The 20,636-nt window shown below is 50.8% G+C and overlaps 2 protein-coding genes across 4 annotated transcripts in view; one reads left to right on the forward strand and one right to left on the reverse strand.

Moving 5' to 3' along the window:
* The window catches only part of FNDC8 (fibronectin type III domain containing 8), an 8,222-nt gene extending 5,792 nt beyond the window's left edge, over nucleotides 1-2,430 (forward strand). The window contains exons 2-4 of the mRNA XM_006154402.2: nucleotides 170-542; nucleotides 1,135-1,371; nucleotides 1,951-2,430. Coding sequence (XP_006154464.1) covers nucleotides 170-542; nucleotides 1,135-1,371; nucleotides 1,951-2,103 — 763 coding nt within the window. The 3' untranslated portion in view covers nucleotides 2,104-2,430. The remainder of the gene's footprint in view (nucleotides 1-169; nucleotides 543-1,134; nucleotides 1,372-1,950) is intronic.
* Nucleotides 2,431-4,645: 2,215 nt separating this feature from the next.
* On the reverse strand, nucleotides 4,646-17,269 carry NLE1 (notchless homolog 1). 3 transcript variants are annotated; one of them, XM_027774158.1, is made up of 14 exons: nucleotides 16,769-17,269; nucleotides 16,527-16,644; nucleotides 14,766-14,794; nucleotides 12,517-12,734; nucleotides 11,850-11,929; nucleotides 10,962-11,038; nucleotides 10,718-10,815; nucleotides 10,180-10,372; nucleotides 9,192-9,327; nucleotides 9,002-9,048; nucleotides 7,502-7,704; nucleotides 5,785-5,944; nucleotides 5,625-5,695; nucleotides 4,646-4,980 (listed from the first exon to the last, which is right to left on the reverse strand). In XM_027774158.1, the coding sequence occupies exons 1-14, from the start codon at nucleotides 16,784-16,786 to the stop codon at nucleotides 4,968-4,970; spliced, it is 1,461 nt and encodes a 486-aa protein (XP_027629959.1). In that variant the 5' UTR covers nucleotides 16,787-17,269; the 3' UTR covers nucleotides 4,646-4,967. The 3 variants fall into 3 exon arrangements, with proteins under 3 accessions (XP_027629959.1, XP_006154465.2, XP_027629960.1); XM_006154403.3 differs by lacking the exon at nucleotides 14,766-14,794 and adding an exon at nucleotides 16,466-16,499 and having other exon boundaries at nucleotides 16,532-16,644; nucleotides 16,769-17,268; XM_027774159.1 differs by lacking the exons at nucleotides 12,517-12,734; nucleotides 14,766-14,794; nucleotides 16,527-16,644; nucleotides 16,769-17,269 and having other exon boundaries at nucleotides 10,962-11,138.
* Nucleotides 17,270-20,636: the final 3,367 nt, after the last annotated feature.

Raw genomic sequence — 20,636 nt, forward strand, 5'->3', positions numbered from 1 at the left:
TGGCAAGCACACATGCCCTCTCTTGGCAAAATTAAATAGTAATCATAATAAAGAATGTTCTAAGCAGTCCAGAAACAGTGGGGATGTGGTTTGTTAAGGCCCACAGGTGGCCTCTGCTGAGTGGGCAGGGAGGCCATTCATCTGCCTCACCTGTCTTCTCCCACTCCAGGAAGCCGATGCCAATGGAAGATTCTGAATGCAGCTCTGATGACACCAGCATCACCCCCATGTCGAGAACCTTGTTGAATCCCATCAAGCTGGCTGTGACCCAACCCAACAGCAGCTTCTTTGCAGGCATGCTGGAGGGTGAGCTGAACAAACTCAGCTTATCCTCGCTGGCCAAGAATACAGAAAAGGGAGGGGACCTGGCCCTCTGCCCCAACCCATCTAAGTCCCAATTGGCTCCCGGGGGCTTGCTGGACCTTGACAACCCTGCGCTGGACACGGACACCTCCTCAACGTACTCAGAATGCTCTGTGGTCATGGACCTGCCGGAGGCCCCCTTCATCTATGAGCACACCGTCAGCGATTCCACAGCTGTGGTGCGTGTCCCTGGCCCGACATCCGTGCTGGGCACTGAGCCGAGCTGGGCAGGCAGAGCGAAATGCCTCTAGCACCTCCATCCTGAACTCAGCCCATGCTATGGGGAAAGAGAGCGTGTCTGTATGAAACTCCAGCCGAGACAAAGGGCTCCGTGCTGTAGAAAAGTCTAGATTAAGTGCCACCAGGAACATTACTTCTAGTGGCAGGCATCTGGTAACATCCGAGTTGGGACACAGAAGTAGGATTTCAACATCTGGAGGTGGAGAAAAGGGATTCATGGAGGGGCTGACGCTAGCACAAGCTAATAGCTGGGAAGAGTGGGAGAAAATGAATAGCCTCATTGGGCCCAGGGCCTAGCCCAGAGCTTCTCATGCTTTCGCGTGCCTAAGCTCACCTGCTGTTTTGTTGAGGTTGAGGGAGAGCAACACACGCTGCTGGCCCATCCGGGGCTGGAGAGCCGCACATGATCCATCCAACCCCCAGGAGCTCCAGCAGGGGCAGGGCACGTGGTAGCGTGTTCTGATCCACACCAGGGAGGGCTGGGCAGGGCAAGGCCATTCTGAGGAATCTTGGGGCTCTCTCTTCCCCCAGATTTCCTGGACATATGCCTTGGGCAAGCAGCAGGTCAGTTTCTACCAGGTCCTGTTACAGGAGGTGGCCAAGCAAAACAACAATCTGTCCTCCAAGACCGTGAACCATCCTTGGATCTTCAACAAGATCTTAGGCACTACAGTCAAGCTGATGGAGCTGAAGCCTAACTCGAGCTACTGCCTCACCGTCCGCGCGGTCAACGCGGCCGGAGCGGGAAAGTGGTGCAAGCCCTACAAAGTGAGCCTCGGGAGCAGAGGGGCCCAGGGACAGGGAGACGTCTGAACTGAGGGAGCAGGGCTCTGGGGGTTGGGAGTACCCCCATAACTCATATCCTCGCTAGCTTTCCTTCTGCCTGAGCCAACACACGGTTCCAGGTTACCTCCTCCTGGGAGGAGTAGGGATTAAGCTACTCCGGGGCCTCCCAGGAATGCACACTCTTGTATTCATCATCCCTGTGAGGCTCATCTTCCAAGGCCACTGGTTACTGGAAACCTCATATTAGTACCACTGATTGTGAGTGGCCAGAACATCAAGGGCATGGAGGGAAACAGAGCAGACAAGGTAAAGGGAGACAGAGGGAACAGGCTGGGGGAAGCCAGGATTGAGGGGGAAGTGGTGAGGCCAGAATGGAGAGCCCTCTGGTGGGAAACACGATGTAACTGGGGAGATAGATGGCTTCCTTGGACCTGTTTCCTATATACCCGACTATTTAGGATAAAGATGTCTAGGAGACAAAAAGGGGGTGACAGAGAATAAGAGAAAGAGCAGGCAGAGATCTGAGAAGGGATGCTGAGGGGTTTTCTTGTTTCACTCCAGTTTGCAACTGTGGCCACCGACTTCAACAGCTTCCCTGAGAACAACCCCATCCAGATCACAGTGCAGCGCAAGGAACCCCAGCGGAAAACTGTGTCCATTGGGCTGGAGGAGATGCGGAGGGTAGAGGACCTGGAATACCTATTTCCCTATTAAGGGGGAAGATGCCCCCCACCTACCTTCAGCTTCAGTCCAGGGCCCTTGGGATCCAGATCCATGAGATGTACTGTACCACCAGCACTAGGCCAGGGAACCACTGACCATCCTGTTGCCCAAGGCCTGGCTGCAGTGGGACTGGAACCCCACCCCTGGGCTGGGGCCAAGGATAGCCAGCAGCACTTCACCTGAGACATCCCAGGCCAGGCCAGGCCTGGTTCTTTCCTGCCCATGCTGCTAGGCTCCTTCCCTCCCCACACCTGGGCTGGGTCCAGGTCCCTCATTAAAGACCTGCAGGCCATCCAGCACTCAAATTCTGCTTCCTGCTGTGGACAGCCTCAGATGGGCTGGCTGCCACCAACTTCTGACTTCTGCCAGGACCAAGAGGTTGGGTGGAGGTGAGGGGTGGAACCCACTGAAATGTCACCACCACCCCCTGTGGGGAGGAGACCCTCCCCCTGTAGACCCATACTCACACTCTTATTTTTTTAAAGAATTATTTAACTTTATTTTCTTAAATTTGACCAGAGAGGGACCAGCAGTTAGCGTAATGGCTATGTTGCTGGACTCCCACGTAGTCAGCTGCGGTTCATGTCCTGGACCCGGTAGCTTAAACTCACGCTGGGCGCATGTGCGTGCATGCCCAAGATCCCGAGAGGAGAATGGAGGAGAAGGGATTGCGGCGGGGCCATCCCCCCTGGGGGGTGATTTCTCACTTTCTGTCTCTCTGTCTCTCTTTGTCTGTCCGGCGAGCGCACACGCCCTATAGCGAAAACCTCTCAAAAAAAAAAAAAAATTGACCAGAGAGGGGCAGAGTGAGGGAGAGGGAAAGTGAGAAAGTAAGCTGCCTGGTTTGGGACTCGAACCATAGTTGGCCATGTGGGAGTCCAGTGCCCTTAAGCACGCCACCACCTGCTGGGCCCTAGACTAACACTCTTATACCATGATGGTGGGCAGACGTGGTGTGGCCTGGAGACTGTCAGTGCCAGATCTGAGCTCTGGAACGAGGCACAGTGTACAAGCTCAGGCTGGGGTCTGGTTTGATCCTGGCTCTTCCTCTTTGTGGGTATGAGAGCATAGGCAAATCTTTTACGCTTCTTGGGCTGTTGACTCATCCACAGTGAGGATGTGGAACCTTCCAGGCATGGGTGCAGGATTACTAAGCGACTCCTGTGTGCAAAGAGCAAGTGTCCAGTACAAGGCAGAAGCTCAGCAACTGGTGGCTCCCTTCGCCCCTCATGCAGCCTCACCGCAGAGAAGCAGCGAATGCAAGCTGAGAGCCGCAGCTAGTGAGATGTGAAATCATACATGTACAGGGCAGGGGCAGAGGGGAGAAGGTGAAGGCCCTCAAAGTGTTGTGGCCCTGAGCAGTTCACACCAGGGGTTTGGAAGCCCAACCTGAGTAGCTTATACTAGGAGCCAGCCTCACCTCCGCTGCAGAGCTGGAGGCAGGTGCACATAGGCTGAGGTCTTGTCCAGGGCCTGAGGTGGGGACTCCTTCAGGTCTTCGAAGTTCTCAGGCCAGCTGGTAGTGTGGTGGTTAAAGTGGCTGGATACCACATGGCTGTGGTGCGAGCCCAAGACTCGGCAGCTTGAACACGCAAGGCGCACGTGCATGCCACATCCAAAATCCTGAGAGAATAGAGATTGCGATGTGGCCATTCCCCCGGAGGTGCTTTCTCATTTTCCCTCGCTCTCTCCCCCAGCAGGCACACATGCCTTATAGCAAATAAAAAAAATAAAGTTCTCATAGGGCACAGACCATCCTATCACACCACCCATCTGCTCATGCTTCACAGCATCGAATCATACCACTGCCACCATGAGAGGGATCTTAGATTGCCAATGTCTTCTTCTATCTGGAGAAGCGAACTTCCAATGCCAAAGCAGTCCCCAGAGAACTCTGTGACAATAATTTTTTTTTTTTTAATCTTGCCAAAGGACACATGCACTCATCTGAGACAGAGGGGGCGAGTACTCCTCAATGGGGTATGATCACCCTATAATTCCTTCTTTTCCATTTCTCCATTCCTTTGGGACTCAGGACACGCATATACAGGTACCCAGTGTTTTCCAGTAGCTGGGACTAGGACTGGAACCACCTGCCAGCCATGTGGGATCCAAATCCCTTAATAACTATGCTATGGGGCCAGCCCTGTGTTAAAGACATTCTCCACCCATGCAGTCCGATACTGCGACCCGCAGCCAGTGCGACAGAATGGCATGTCTACCTACGTACATTCAACGGTCATCCATGTGGCTTGTGCCCACCAGTGGACAGTCCAGCCTGACGTCCTCTGGCCACTCTCTCACTGTCCCCTTCATTACAGGCATGGGGAAGAGAGGACAGGCAGTTTCCCGCTCAATGTGGGAAGACACTGATTCAGCAGAGTCCTTAGTTGTGCCAGAGTCCTTAGTTGTGTCAGGTCAAGGAATTACAACTCAAACACACAAAATAGAAGTTATTTATTTAGTCACAGATCTGGGGTGTGACCCTGTGCAGAGCTGTGTTTGGGAAGGAGCAGGGTAGCAAAGACCCAGCGCAGAGCTGCGTTTGGGAAGGAGCAGGGTAGCAAAGACCCAGGCATAGGGCTGGCTCCTCCCACCGCCAGTGCCAGCAAGGTGGCAGCCCTGGCTGAGTTTGGGGATAACCTCCTGTACCCCTTGATTTCTGCCTCAGAGTCTGGCACAGGCGGGGCCCTGTGGGGAGACATCCCAGAGGTCTGTCGACAGCAGGCTGCATGTTCTCAGGTCACCACTGGTGAGGGGAAATGTGCACTGCCAACCCCTGCCCTGGTTCTCCGGCAGGGCAGGCAGCTGCAGGGGTGCAGTCCAGGTGGGAGCCGGGAGAGCTGTGGGGCTTTTCATCTCCTCCATCTGTGGGGAAGGGGAGGGAGTCAGGCTAGGGATCTCCATGAAGATGGGGACCCCACCTCACAAAGAAGAGGCTGCCAGGTAGTCCCGGAGCCCCCTGAGGGGACACCCACAGTTCACCCTCAAGAGTCACCAAGAATCAGAGTACTATCCATGTTAGGACCCACACTCGGGTCATGCCCCCACTGCCTGCTGGGCCAGGACCTTAACCCAGGGCCTGGCCCCAGAATGCCCATCACCAAGCAGTGACAATCCTTTCTGAGTGGCTCCCCCCTCCAATCGTTAATCCCGTCTATAAAAACTTGATAATTCCCAAGAAACACGTTAGCCATAATTCTGATTGCACACTGAAAGGCAGAACCAGGATTTGAACTTACGGCTCAGTACTCCAATGTCCAGGGCTCAAGCAAAGAACTACTGTCTTACATGAGAGAGACCCTGAACGTGCCCCCTGCAGAGTGGCCTGAGGACCGTTGGCTTCCTGTAATCCCCTTAATTCCTGCAGCCCCCCCCACTGGCACACTGAGAACCCCACACACTTCCTCAGGACAGGCTGAGCACCTGCAGGGCACCTGGGAACGCTATACCAGAAGAGAAGGAGGGACCGACATGGGGCAGAAGAGCCCAACACGCTGCACCCCACTCACATCCGGAGGCACTTGTCCTTCCCGCCACTGGCCACTCTCTGGCCATCTGGACTCCAGTCGACAGCATAAACCTGCACCGGGAAGGAGGGAAAGTGGGATGGTGAAGGCAACAGCGCCAGGCCATGACCGCCACCCCTCTGCTGCTGTGGGGCCTCCTTACCTCATCCGCGTGGCCTGGCAAGTCTATGGCCAGCTTCTGGGTCTTCACATCCCACACCTTCAGTGTGCTGTCACTGCTGCCGCTGACCAACAGCCGGCTGTCAGCTGACCACGCAATCTGGTACACGGCAGCCACGTGGCCACGCAGGGAGGCCAGGTACCTGGGCCAGGGGGAAGTGAAGATGCTCAGACATGTCTGAAGGGTCCCCTACGCCCAGCGTGACAGTTCTCCACCTTGGCTGCATGCTAGAAGCACCTGGGAACTTTTACAGAATCACACGGCCTGGTGCCCGCACTCTCCACATCAGGCCATTTTAATCACAAGCGGTCATGACTAGTTCATAAAACTTCTCCAAATGAGTTGCTTTGAGGGTGCCTCTTGCCAGGCCCTCTGTACCTGCACAACTTTGTAAGCCTCAGAATCCACTGTGGCCATCTGCTTAGCCCACCTGCCTGACCTCCTCCCCCACACAGCAGGTGTTGGTGGGCAGGTGGCATGGAGCAACAGTGGGGCAGGCCCACCTGGAGCTTTCAAGTCAATACAGGCTCACTGTGTGTCTGTGCACGAGTCATCAGGCCTCTGTGACGCCAGTTTCCTATTTCCTAGCGTGCTGTGTAACACTGATGGTGACTGGCACACGGGTTCCCTCCAGCCCCAAGTGTGTCCTGGCCCTTCCTCTCCTTGCCCATGCCTTTGCCTGTCCTCCAACCTAATGAGCGGCCCTCACTACACAAGGGCCTCTCAAATTTACCCAGGGACCTGGTTAAACTAGTGAATCCAATTCACATAGTGGGGGTGGGGTTCAAGATTTTTTTCTTTTCCTTTTGGCTATAGAGTGCATGTCCTTGCTGGAAAGAGACAGGCAGAAAGGGAAAGTGGGAAATCACCCCTCAGGGGGATGGCCACCTGCAATCCCTTTTCTTCCATTCTCCTCTCAGGATTTTGGGCATGCAAAAACACCTGCCTAGTGTGATTTTCAAACCACCAGGTCAGGGACTTAAACCATGGAGGCAGCTATGTGGGATCCAGCTGCCTTAACCTCCATGCCACCTGCTGGCCCGGGGCTCAAGATTTCTTTTTTCTTAGATTTTTGCTATAGGGTGCATGTGCTTGCTGGAGAGAGAGAAAGTGAGAAATCACCTCCCAGAGGGGATGGCTATACCACAGTCCCTTCTCCTCCATTCTCCCCCTGGGGTTTTAAGCACGTATGCACGTGCAGCTGGCATGAATTTTAAGCTTCCAGGTCCGGGATTCAGAACGACCGTCAACCATGTGGGAATCTAGTACCTTAACCACGACGCAACCTGCTGACCTAGGGCTCAGGATTTCTACCAAGTACACGGTTAACACTGATGCTGCTGGGCAGTGGATCACATTTTATGAAGGGTCAGAAAGACAAATGTACCACAAACCCCCACTTCATCTTCTCCCGGGTTATGTGCTCCCGCCTTTAGGCTGGCTCTAAGGTAATTTCTTTCCTTACTTATGAAATGAACTAGCATTTTCAGCACCCACTTAGTGCTAGTTCCAAATATACCATCTTACTTGATCTGAGTGAGGTGGGGCGTTTGCATATTACAGAAGAGACAGAGGTTCAGAAAACTCACATGCTTGCCAAAGCCACAGAGCTAGCAAGTGGCAGCACCTGGCTGCTTCCATGGTTTACCCTTTCAGAGGGGTGAATATTTTGGGGCAGCGCCCACCCGTCTGCACTCACTTGCCCGTCCTGCCATCCCACAGCTTGATGGACTTGTCGAAGGAGGCACTGGCCACGAGGCGGGAGTCAGGTGAGAAGAGCACCTGGTTGACGAGGGCCTGGTGTCCTGTCATCCGTGCCAGTGGCTTCTTGTCCTCTGCTGGGGACCACAGGAATAAGGTGAAGTAATCTGAGCCAGAGACCAGCCTCTCTGGGCCCTGGCCCTAGTGGAGGCAAGAGCACATGTGTCAGATGGAGTCTCAGGAGGAGAGCGTTGGCAGCAAACATACACACACCTCACACCTCATACTCCACACCAGGGACAGACTGAGGCCAAGGCTAGCAGAAATGAGACCTGGGTCAGCCACTAGCTCACACGTGACCTCAGTTAACTCTCTTTGCCAAAAAGAAAATGAAAACTATTATATATGCACATGGAATGATTTGAAGTTATAGTCAGCCTTCAGTATCTGCAGGTTCTACATCTGTAGATTCAACTAACTCCAGTTCAAAAATATTTGGAAAAAACTGGTTGCATCTGTACTGAACATGTACAAAATTTTTTTCTTGTTATTCCCTGCAGAACACAGTACAACTATTAACATAACATTTACATCGTATTCAGTATTATACTGAATTATTATACTTTAAAGATGATTTAAAGTACAGAAGGAAGTACATAAATTATATGCAAATACTTTATCATTTTATATTAGACTTAAGTATCAATGGATTTTGGTATCCATGGGGGTCCTGGAACCAATCCCTTCTGATACTGAAAAATTACTATAGTAACACAAAAAAAGCAAATACAGAATGGTATGTTTAAAAGGGGAAGGATTTGGGGCTAGGAAGTGGTATGGAGATTAAGACCAACCATGGTTTGAATCCTGGACCTGGAAGCTTGAAAATCACACCAGGTGTGTGTGCATGCATGCCCAAGATCCTGAGAGGAGAATGAGAAGGGACTGCAGCAAGGCCATCCCTTGAAGGATGCATAAAGAATACTAAACAAGGAATCAGTAGATGGTGTAATGGTTATGTTGCTGGACTCTCACGTAGTTGACCACAGTTTGATCTAGGACCTGGTGGCTTAAAATTCACGCTGGGCACATGTGCGTGCATGCCCAAGATCCCAACAGAGAATGTAGGAAAAGGGACTGGGGCGTGGCCATTCCCCCAGGGGGTGATTTCTCACTTTCTGTTTCTGTTTGTCTCTTTGGAAAGTGCATGCACCCTAGACCAAAAAAAAAAAAAAACCCTTATAAAACAAAACAAAAAAACAAACAAACAAACCACTAAATAAAATAACTCAACCACAAACAAAAAAAAGAGGTACCTTGGAAATGTAATAAATAGACAAGAAAATAAGCCAAACAAACAAAAAATGATCCTCTAGCACATTAAGGTTTTATAATTATGAACTCTCATTATTGAGAAGATTTTTGGAACAGGTGCATTCTGGGTTGGGGTGGAAGAAAGCAGGGTCTGAGTGTCTGCAGGCAGCTAGCCCACACTTACCCGCACGAGGTTGTATCGGCTCAGTGCCCTCTCCTTCAACTCCTGCACTGTGTCCAGGTACCACGGAAGGAGGAAGAGATGAGGAACAGGCTGATTAGAAAATCCAACACAACAGCAAACATCCCCCATTAAACTAGAGAGTTGGCTCCTTCCAAGAAGCCCTCTTCCTCTTCTCCTTCGGCTCACTCACAGGACCCCTGGACATCCTGGGCATTAACTGAGGCCTCAGCGGGTTCAAAGGCCCCTGTGCGCAGGGCGTAGTCAGTGCTGAGTGCCATGGTGTTCACCCAGTGGCCATGGCCTTGCAGAGTCCGGCACAGCACACCCTAGGATAGAGGGAGACAGGTCAGTCCCACATATGTGCACACAAGCACCCTAGGGAGATCAGCTCCAGGAGACAGGGGATACAGGTCTGTGAATCAAAGCCCTGAAGTTTCATCACTCTTTCACTGTGATTTTTATTTTTAAGAATCATTTAATTTTATTTATTATTATTATTATTCGACTTGACCAGAGAGAGACAGAGAGACAGAGGGAGAGTGAGAAGGCAAGCTGCCAGATCTAGGACTCAAACCACAGTTGGCCATGTAGGAGTCCAGCATCTTAATCACTACACCACCTGCCAGTCCCTCTGAGTTTTCTTTTTAAATATTTTTATTTAATTTTATTTACCATTATTATTATTGTTTAATTTGACCAGAGAGAGACAGTTTCTCCCACCAGGTCCAGTACTCGAACTGCAGTCAGCCATGTGGGAATCCAATGCCTTAACCACCATGCTGCCTATCAGCCCCTCACTGTGATCTTAATCAAATCGCCTCTCTGGTCTCAATTCTCTCTTCATTTGTATAAGGGCACTGGTTCAGATCAATGTTCCTGAAACTGTTTCATGGAAGAAATGAAATATGTCAGAATATACGGGCTCCACTCCAATGAGTTTGGGACTAATAGGATCGATACAACCAAAAAGCCTCCCCACAGCAAGAATTTCCAACACCTGAACAAACTAACAGGGCTGCTGGAATCTCTACCACAGTGTAGCATCAACCACAGAACCCCCTTTTCCGTAAGCACTCCTCTGACTGAGGCACCCAGCCCACATTTGGGGAACCCAGGTCCCTTTGAGGGCCAGAATCCCATGACCGACAAACTTGTTTCTGAATCCCCACAGCTCTTACATCCTGAGCCCTCCAGACTTTGATGGTGCGGTCTTGGGAGGCAGAGTAGAGAAGCCCATCCCCTCCCCACCGGAGACAGGTGACCGACTGGGTGTGCCCGGTGAGGATGCGCTCACAGCGGCCAGAGGTTGTGTCCCAGACTCGCACGCTGCCATCTTTGGAGCTGCTGGCCACGTAGCGGCACTCAGGGTTCCTGGGAATAGAAGGGGAGATGTGCCCTCACCTTAACCTGGCAGTGCGCGCCTGCCTGACGCCTCATTCCCAACTCAAAGGCTAGGGATGATCTCTTGACAGCTTCCTGGCCCTACGCCTATGGCCCTACGCCTATGGCCCTACGCCTAGCTGCACTGCAAGGCGGAGCTCCAATGCTGTGACAATGCGTGGATCTCCCCGCACGCTGCCCCACAGATCTGGAACTGGAATGCCTCCCCCACTGCCTGCAAAGTTATCACCATCGCTCAAGCTGCCCACCACGCAGAGTAGGAAGGGAACAGCTCTGGCCCCAGCCCCTCATCTGTCCGGCTCATGTGCCACTTACGCATGGAGGGGTTCCCAGCTCAGGCCCGTGATCCACTTGCTGTGGCCGGCAAGGGTCCTGCCCACCTGCTTCCCTGTGCTTGGGTCCCACAGGAGAATCTGAAGGATAAAAGATCAACAAATAACCCTCCCAACAGGTCTCTAGTCCCCCCTAATCTTCCCTGAAGATCCCAGAACCTGATTCTGAACTGTCCCCCAGGGACAGAGCCCTGGTTTCCTGTCCAACTATCCTCACCACCACCTACCTGGCCATTCTTGCAGCCTGAGGCCAGCTTCTTGCCATCTGGGGACCAGGATATGCTAAGGACCCAATGTCTGTGTCCTGAGAAAGCAGGCGAGGGAGAAATGAAGGGCCACATCTATCTTCATCCCCAGGGCTCAGCACAGTGCCTGGGATGTTGCAGGTATTCCTTAACCACTTGCTGAACAAATGAATGATGGGACAAAAGGCGGCTTTCTAGGCCAAGGAGAACACACCCAAGTACTATAGCTATGCATCTTGCTACACAGATAACTGCTCTCAGTGATGCATGGCATAAAGTAGTCACAGCACATCACCCCTTATAATTCTTGCTAAGGTACAGAGCAAAGCAAGATGATCACTCCTGTCTTCCAGGTGGGAAAACTGAAGCTCAGACAGGAAGCATGCCCTTCCTCCCCCCACCTCCAAGAAGTCACCCAGCTAGCCTGTGGTACAGTGTGTGTTTTCAGATCTGGTGCATAGACCAGCAACGTGACCTGCGTACTTGTTCAAATGCAAGTTCTCAGACCTCGTCCTTAACAAAAACTCTGGGGGTAGGACCTAGCAATCTGCATCTTAACAAGTCCTCCAGGTGATTCTTAATGCACGCCAAAGTTTGAGAATCACTGTAGCAGAAGCTGGATTTAAACCAGATTCTCTTTGCTTAATTTACTAGCCAGTCAGCCCCTCCCCACAACTTTGGTCTGGTCCCTGCTTGTTTGTGAGTGGCAGGATAGGCTCAAGGGTATCGTCTCTACCCGGAAATGGGCAGCTGCTAACTGGATGTTGAAGGCTTCAAATTTGCTCTGAGCCTGCTCAGGAACTACAGAGCTGAGCAAATCAGCCACCCACCATTGCGGCAGACGCCCTATGTGGTTAACTGCATACTGACCCTTGCAAGTGAAATGTGGCGTCTCTGTGCTGAGATCCCAAAAGCGCACAGTAGTGTCTCCAGAGCCACTGGCTAGGTACCTGGGAAGAAGAAAAGCTACTGGACCTCTGTAGCAGTAGGTGACAGAGGGGGCCCACCCCAAGATACTGCATGTGTGCATTGCTGCCACCCATTCAATCATTGTCTGGGAACTGAATTCGGGACTAGATTCTCTTCTCTCCCCCAAGAAGTATAACACTGATGTCCCTGGGAGAAATCCAGATGGTCACTTCTTTCCTCTTTCTTCCTGATAGGAACAGCCACAGCTATAACCAGCTTTCGAAACTTCTTGTAGGACGAGAAGAAATCAATCCCAGTTTTGCAGGGGAAAAATTAATTCAGAAAGGGGAAAGGTGACTTGTCCGTCACACAACTTAGAAGGGCAGAGCTGAGCTTGCAGCTTGCATTGCCTGAAGTAAAGTCCAGGAAAGGTTCTCCCAAGGCAGGTGTCCTTGGTCTTTGGTGACTAAACCCCACGGAGGAAGTCTCTTACATGCAAAGTGAGCTCAGAGCTCAGGTCTATGGTAGGCAGCATGAGGCCCTATCAATCGTAACTCTGGGGACACTTGACACCCTAGCCAGAGGCTGCACCCTCCCACACCCACCGAGATACTGCAGTTGTACTTACTTTCCCGTGGGACTGAAGGCCACAGAGATGACCGCCTCACTGTGGCCCTCTAACGAGCTGGTGCAGCGGGTCACAGCCCGGACCTTGAAGATAGCCTGGGGCTGGTAGATGATGTCTACGACCTTCTCTGTTTCCACTGCTTGGGACTCCAGAGTCTTCTCCAGTGAGGAGACGATCTCGGCATCATGGACATAGAAAGCCAACGGCAGGGGATCTTCCTGGAAGGCAAAGGTAAAGGGCAAGTCTCCCATCAGAGGAGTTGCAGCAGCCACCTCTGCCAGCATCTCTCCCTCCACTTGTTGGAGATGATGCGATCTTCCTTGCAGTCATCCTGCTTGGGATATCCCCATCACTCCCCACTGACTTGAGACTTTTTTTTAATTTTAAGAATTATTTATTTAATTTTATTTATTCATTCACTTATTTTTAAATTTGGCCAGAGAGAGACAGAAAGAGAATGAGGGAAAGTGAGAAAGCAAGCCACCAGGTCCAGGACTCGAACCGTGGTCAGCCATGTGGGAGTGTCCAACACCTTAACCACCATGCCACCCACTGGCCCCCGACTTGAGACTTTTTTTTTTTAGTCATAATCAAAAGTTTATTGAAATACTGACACCAAAATAGGAGATCACTGTTGTATACCTTATAAAATCAAACATAATTACATTATCTTGATTATCTTGGCAGATTAACTAGAATTACTGAACTTATGATAAGGCTTTCTGTGAGAAAACAACAAATTTAGCAAGTTGCGTAGATCATTAGTGTTGCTTTCTTCTAAATGAACAACCTTCTGTGAGTCTGGCCTTTCCCCGGTGTGCCGTGTCGCTTGTGGAAGGGGGTGAGTCTGAAAAGACAGGACAGAGTTGAGGCAGGGGACCATAGTGATCTTGTGCCAGCCTGGACATTTTTATATCCATGAAGTAAGAATTTGGACTTTGAACTAGCCGTTTCTTTTTATGTTTTTTCTTTTCCTCTTCCAAGGACGGATGTAGTAAATCTCTAGCCAAAGGCATCTTGATCCCTTCGCGAGCCCCGACCATCTGGACTTGAGACCTTTTTAATCCTTGAAGAGCAACGGTATGAAACTTGTTTAACGGGGCCAGCAGGTAGCGCGAAGGTTAAGGGGCTGGGTAAACCCCACAGGGCTGGTCACGGTTCACGTTCCAGACCTGGTGGCTTGCTTTCTCAACCACAATTTCTGTGTGTCTTTCTCTGGTCAAATTAAAATAAATGAATGAACAAATAAAATAAAATAATTTTTAAAAATAAAAGAAACTTGTATAGAACTTAGAAATCCTTTATCTGCATCTCACAACCCTGAGAAGTATATTAATAGTCCCACTTGACAGGTTAAAAAAACAGAGGCTGGGAGAAGTGAAGAATCAGTTCCATGTTCTATTGCTAATGCCTACTTCAGGTTCTTTAGTCTTTGAAAAAAAACACTGAAGTCCAGGACTAAGGTTAAACCACAATACTGGAGCTGGCAGGTAGGGTGGTGGTTGAGGCGCTGGACTCCCACATGGCTGACCACGGTTCAAGTCCTGGACCTGGAAGCTTGCTTTCTCACTCTCCCTTTCTCTCTGCCTGTCTCTCTCTGGTCAAAATTGAAGAATAATGATAATAAACATAATTAAAAATAAATAAATCTTAAAAAAATTTAAATCACAAAATACTATGCTCTATTTGTGTAAGAAGCATCCAAAAAGCTGGTTAAAGATGCAGACTCTGCTTCACTCCCCGAGTCTGGATTACTAAATCTGGGGAGGGACCGGAAGTATTGATAAACGTGTAAACACCCTCTGTGACCAAGAGAGGGCAGCAATTTCGTAAACACTGGTGTGGAAGTTCAGCGCATGGGATTTGAAATCTGACAGACTTGGGTTACGATTCCAAATCCGCCACTTATTGCGTAGCATCCTGCAAATAAGAATTTAACCCCTGAGGGCCCCACTGAGCAACGGGGATCTCAAAGTGTTCCGTCCTGAGAGGGCGCGACGAGGAATCAAAGGAAGAGCGCACCCATTGATCTCAAAACGCCGCCGCTCCGCAGTGGCCTCCGACGGCCGGCATGCCAAGCTTTCACACTGACTCGTTTCCTGGCCATCTCCAGGAGTAGGCCCGGGTCAGGCCAGGTGGTCAACCTCTGTCGGTGACGGCGGTGAGGAATGGGGGGCCCTGAGCCACAGACCTCGGTCTCCCGACCCCCCAGCAGGTCTGCCCCGGGGAGAGGCCGGGCGCTCACTCACCTGGGCCAGCAGCGCGTTGCACACGAGCCCCGGCCCCCCCCCCCCCCCCCCCCCGCCCCCCCCCCGCCACAGCCGCCGCCATCCTGCGTCCCCACGTGGAGGGGAAAGACTTCCGGGGCCAGAGCGCCGCCTCCGTGGTCGGACGGGCCTGCAGAAGGTCACATCGCCCTCTGTTGTTGCGGAGGAGGAATGTCACGCCGCGCCGCCTCGCCGGAGGCAAATGGGCTCACCTGGAGGGTCTTCTAGCCCTTTAACAGGCTTCCCTTGGAGGGGTGGTCACCTCCTCGTCGGATGTTTCCAGTACTTTACAGGATACAGTCAACCTTTTGACTCTTCAGAACAGAGATCCTTTCCCCATGTTATAGATGAGGAAACCGAGCTCATATCACAGAGAAGGGAAAGATGGCAGAGGGTTGGGTAGGCTGGGCTCCGGGCAGCAGCTCCAGACAGGGGTGAGGACAGAAACTGTTATTCTTCATTAGATGGATTGAGTCCATTAATAATACTGGATGAGTGGGGCCATCTGATGATATCATGGTTATGTGGCTGGACTCCCACGTAGTCGACCATGGTTCAAGTCCTAGATCTGGTAACTTAAAACTCAGGCCAGACATGTGTGCGTGTGTGCCGACAATAGGCGGAGGAGAATGGAGCAGAAGGGATTGCTGTGGGTCATCCCCCATGGGGGATGATTGCTTGCTTTCTGTCATTCTGTCTCTCTATGTCTCTCTAGTGAGCGCACATGCTCTATAGCAAAAATCTCTCTTAAAAAAATTACAAATACTGGATGAGTAAAAAGATCTCTATCAACACTGTAAATGGATAATAACTACAATGACAATGACAGCAATGTGTCAGGCATAGTTCTACTATGTAACTCGTTCAATTCTCACAACTAGGAGCGAAAGATGGAGTGGTGGGCATGCGCTGTTCTGTCAGAATTCTGGGATTTTCTATGGCAACTCCCTGCCGCCTCACCCTTGTTTTCCAGGCATTCTCAGGCTCTGTTAATTCGGCCTCAAGGACAAGGCTTGAATCTGTCCTCCCTCTCTCCACTGCCAGGCTCTGATTGGAGTCACCCCCGTTTCCTGCCTGAACCAGCTCTGTGTGCATTTCTGCCCCTTCCCATCTATTCTTCATGCTGCAGCCAGGGCAAAATTCCATTTGTTACTCTTCACCCTAAACCCTGCAATGGCTTGCGTACGTGCAGGGAGAAGCCAAACTCTTTATGATGGTGCACTCAGCCTTGCTAACCCCAACCACTCCTCTCTCTTGAAGACCAAACCCTCTGGCTTTTTCTGAGCTATTCTGAGACACGGCCCTTCCTGCTCAGTGCTTTTGTATAGGCAGTTTTCTCTGTATAAATATAGTTCGTTGCAACTATCTGGACTGAAATAGTCCAGACCCACCCCCAAGGTTATATGTCAAAGCCCAACACCCCAATGTGGCTTAAACATGGTGAGGCTCCGGCTCAGGTGTGAGGGCCTCTTGCAGAGGCTGCTGAGAGTCCTGTATTCCTGCCTACCTGTGCTTGGGTTCCACAGAAAAATCTGAAAGATGGGAGAGCCAGCTCGTGGCATGGCGTTTGGGACGGCTGGATCCTACATGGCTGACAGTGAGGTTTGAGTCCTGGTCCTGGTAGCTTGAAGCTCATGCCGGGTTTATGTGCATGCGTGCCCAAAATCCTGACGCTCACTCACCTGGGCCAGCAGCGCGTTGCACACGAGCTGCAGCCTGTCCGGGGGGCTGTCCACGGGAACGGCAGCCTGTCCGGGGTGATGTCCACGGGCACGTCGAACGGAGAGCCCAGCAGCTGCCCGCCCTCATCCTGGAACTGCACCAGCAGCCGCTGCACGTCGCGCGCCGCCGCCGCCTCGTCCTGCGCGAACAAGCGGAGGCAGCGTCAGCCAGACCCACAGACCCCCGCTTTGCCTCCCTGCGGTGTCCCGGCCCGGGTCTAGAGCAGAGCCGTGACGCCCCCGCCTCCATCCACGCACACCCACCGCCACAGCCGCCGCCATCCTGCGTCCCCACGTGGAGGGGAAAGACTTCCGGGGCCAGAGCGCCGCCTCCGTGGTCGGACGGGCCTGCAGAAGGTCACATCGCCCTCTGTTGTTGCGGAGGAGGAATGTCACGCCGCGCCGCCTCGCCGGAGGCAAATGGGCTCACCTGGAGGGTCTTCTAGCCCTTTAACAGGCTTCCCTTGGAGGGGTGGTCACCTCCTCGTCGGATGTTTCCAGTACTTTACAGGATACAGTCAACCTTTTGACTCTTCAGAACAGAGATCCTTTCCCCATGTTATAGATGAGGAAACCGAGCTCATATCACAGAGAAGGGAAAGATGGCAGAGGGTTGGGTAGGCTGGGCTCCGGGCAGCAGCTCCAGACAGGGGTGAGGACAGAAACTGTTATTCTTCATTAGATGGATTGAGTCCATTAATAATACTGGATGAGTGGGGCCATCTGATGATATCATGGTTATGTGGCTGGACTCCCACGTAGTCGACCATGGTTCAAGTCCTAGATCTGGTAACTTAAAACTCAGGCCAGACATGTGTGCGTGTGTGCCGACAATAGGCGGAGGAGAATGGAGCAGAAGGGATTGCGGTGGGTCATCCCCCCTGGGGGGTGATTTCTCACTTTCTGTCTCTCTGTCTCTCTCTGTCTTTCTGGTGAGCGCACATGCTCTATAGCAAAAATCTCTCTTAAAAAAATTACAAATACTGGATGAGTAAAAAGATCTCTATCAACACTGTAAATGGATAATAACTACAATGACAATGACAGCAATGTGTCAGGCATAGTTCTACTATGTAACTCGTTCAATTCTCACAACTAGGAGCGAAAGATGGAGTGGTGGGCATGCGCTGTTCTGTCAGAATTCTGGGATTTTCTATGGCAACTCCCTGCCGCCTCACCCTTGTTTTCCAGGCATTCTCAGGCTCTGTTAATTCGGCCTCAAGGACAAGGCTTGAATCTGTCCTCCCTCTCTCCACTGCCAGGCTCTGATTGGAGTCACCCCCGTTTCCTGCCTGAACCAGCTCTGTGTGCATTTCTGCCCCTTCCCATCTATTCTTCATGCTGCAGCCAGGGCAAAATTCCATTTGTTACTCTTCACCCTAAACCCTGCAATGGCTTGCGTACGTGCAGGGAGAAGCCAAACTCTTTATGATGGTGCACTCAGCCTTGCTAACCCCAACCACTCCTCTCTCTTGAAGACCAAACCCTCTGGCTTTTTCTGAGCTATTCTGAGACACGGCCCTTCCTGCTCAGTGCTTTTGTATAGGCAGTTTTCTCTGTATAAATATAGTTCGTTGCAACTATCTGGACTGAAATAGTCCAGACCCACCCCCAAGGTTATATGTCAAAGCCCAACACCCCAATGTGGCTTAAACATGGTGAGGCTCCGGCTCAGGTGTGAGGGCCTCTTGCAGAGGCTGCTGAGAGTCCTGTATTCCTGCCTACCTGTGCTTGGGTTCCACAGAAAAATCTGAAAGATGGGAGAGCCAGCTCGTGGCATGGCGTTTGGGACGGCTGGATCCTACATGGCTGACAGTGAGGTTTGAGTCCTGGTCCTGGTAGCTTGAAGCTCATGCCGGGTTTATGTGCATGCGTGCCCAAAATCCTGAGAGGAGAAGGGATTGTGGTGTGGCTGTCCCTCTAGGGGGTGATTTCTTACCTTCTCTCTCTCTCCTTCTCTCCAGCATGCATAATCACCTTAAAAGCAAAAACTTAAAAAAAAAAAAAAAAGAAGAAGAATCTGGGACCAACGAATTGTGTCACTGGACTCCCATGTAGTCTACTGCAGTGTGAGTCTCAGACCTGGCGGCTTAAAACTCACACCAGGTATGTGTACGTGGATGTCCTAAATCCCAAGAGGAGAATGGAGTAGAAGGGATTGCAGCATGACCATCCCCCCGGGGGGTGATTTCTTGCTGAAGAAGAAGAAGAAGAAGAAGAAGAAGAAGAAGAAGAAGAAGAAGAAGAAGAAGAAGAAGAAGAAGAAGAAGAAGAAGAAGAAGAAGAAGAAGAAGAAGAAGAAGAAGAAGAAGAAGAAGAAGAAGAAGAAGAAGAAAAGAATCTGAAGGATGTGAATCTGAAGGATGTGTAGGACCTCGTGGTGCCTACCATAGACCTAAGCTCTGGGCTGTAGTTGCAAATGAAGGATTTCTCTGGAGGGTTTGGTCTCCAAAGACCAAGGACACCTGCCTTAGGAAAGCCTTTCTTGGACCTGATTTCAGGAGATTTGAGCTGTAAGCTCAGCTCTACCTTTTCCTAGCTGCTTGATTTGGGCAGGTCATTTAACCTTGTATTTGTAAAATTGGGATTAAGTATTACGAGATAGGCCTAAAGGAAGAAATAAAGGCTAAATCAGGCCATAGGGTGGGCCTCAGTCAGATAGAACTGGTGTCCTTACAAAAAGAAGAGACTTGGTGTGGTGGCAGTTAAGTTAGTTGGATCCCACATGGCCAACTGTGTGGTTCAGGTCCAGGATCCAGCAGCTTGTAAAACATGCCGGGTGCATGTGCGTGGCTGCCCAAGATCCCAAAAGGAGAATGGAGGAGAAGGTATTATGATGTACCATTCTCCCTGTGGGGTGCTTTCTTACTCCCCTCACCATCTCTCTCTGTCTCTCTCTGACAAGTGCACATGTTCTATAGCAAAATGATAAGAAAAATAAAAAAGAAGACAGAGACTCCAGAGCATTCTCTCTCTTCTCTCTCTGTCTCTCTCCTCTTCACCCCCATCCCTGCCCTGAGCACAGAGAAGAGGCCATGTGAGAACAGAGGAAGGAGATGGTCATCTGCAAGCCAAGAGGAGAGCCTCTACCAGAAACTAACCCCAATGGCACCTTGATCTTGGACTTCCAGTCTCTAGACTTGTGAGAAAATAAACTTTTGTTGTTTAAGCCAGCTGGTCTGTGGTATATTGTTACAGGCCTGACCAGACTAGGATCGGGATGGCTCCTCATTCTCACTCTCTCTCTCTCTCCTTTTTTTTTTTTTTTTTTTTTTAGAAATTTTTTTTTTTAGGGCGCTGCCCTCGCCACAAAGACAGAGAGACAGAAAGTGAGAAGTCTCCCCCCCCGGGGGGATGGCCACACTGCAATCCCTTCTCCTCCATTCTCCTCTCGGGATCTTGGGCACGCACAAGCACCTGGTGTGAGTTTAAGCCACCAGGTCCAGGACTTGAACTACATGGTCAAACTCTGCAGTTCACTACATGGGAGTCCAGCGACATAGCCATTACACTAGCTGCTGGTCCTTCCTCATTCTCTCTTAAATACTTGTTCATTCATCAAAAGTATTGAACATTTCTCTCTGCCAGACATTGTTCTAGGAACCCTACGTAGAGTAACTCATTTTTTTATTTACTCAAGGAAACGTCTCTGAAACGGCATCATATAAATAGCCTCACATGAAGAAATCACAGATGCATGGGATGATTTCGTCCATTCAGGCAACAGAATTAACTGAGCACTGACTGTGTGCCGTACAGGCTGTATAGACACTGAGACTATTAAGGCAAAAAACAATAGGCATAAATCCCTCTCCTCAGGAGAGTTCTCTGCCCCCATTATCATTCACAGTTCCCGGCTTATAGATGTTTAAGGACTGCTGTGAAGGCCAGCAGGTGGCGTGGTGGCTAAGGCACTGGACTCCCATACGGCTGACTGCAGCCCCAGACCTGGCGACTTGCCTTCTCACTTTCCCTCTCTCTCTGGTCAGATTTTAAAAATATATAATAATAATGAATAACAATTAAATAAATAATTATTTTAAAGAGGCAACAATACTGTGAAGAGATTATTGAATTAGAATTTGAACCTAAGGTCCCATGGACCTGAAGTCATAAAGCTGTTAATTCTCTT

The sequence above is a fragment of the Tupaia chinensis genome, unplaced genomic scaffold, assembly GCF_000334495.1.
Source record: "Tupaia chinensis unplaced genomic scaffold, TupChi_1.0 Scaffold000407_4, whole genome shotgun sequence".
NCBI lineage: Eukaryota > Metazoa > Chordata > Mammalia > Scandentia > Tupaiidae > Tupaia > Tupaia belangeri.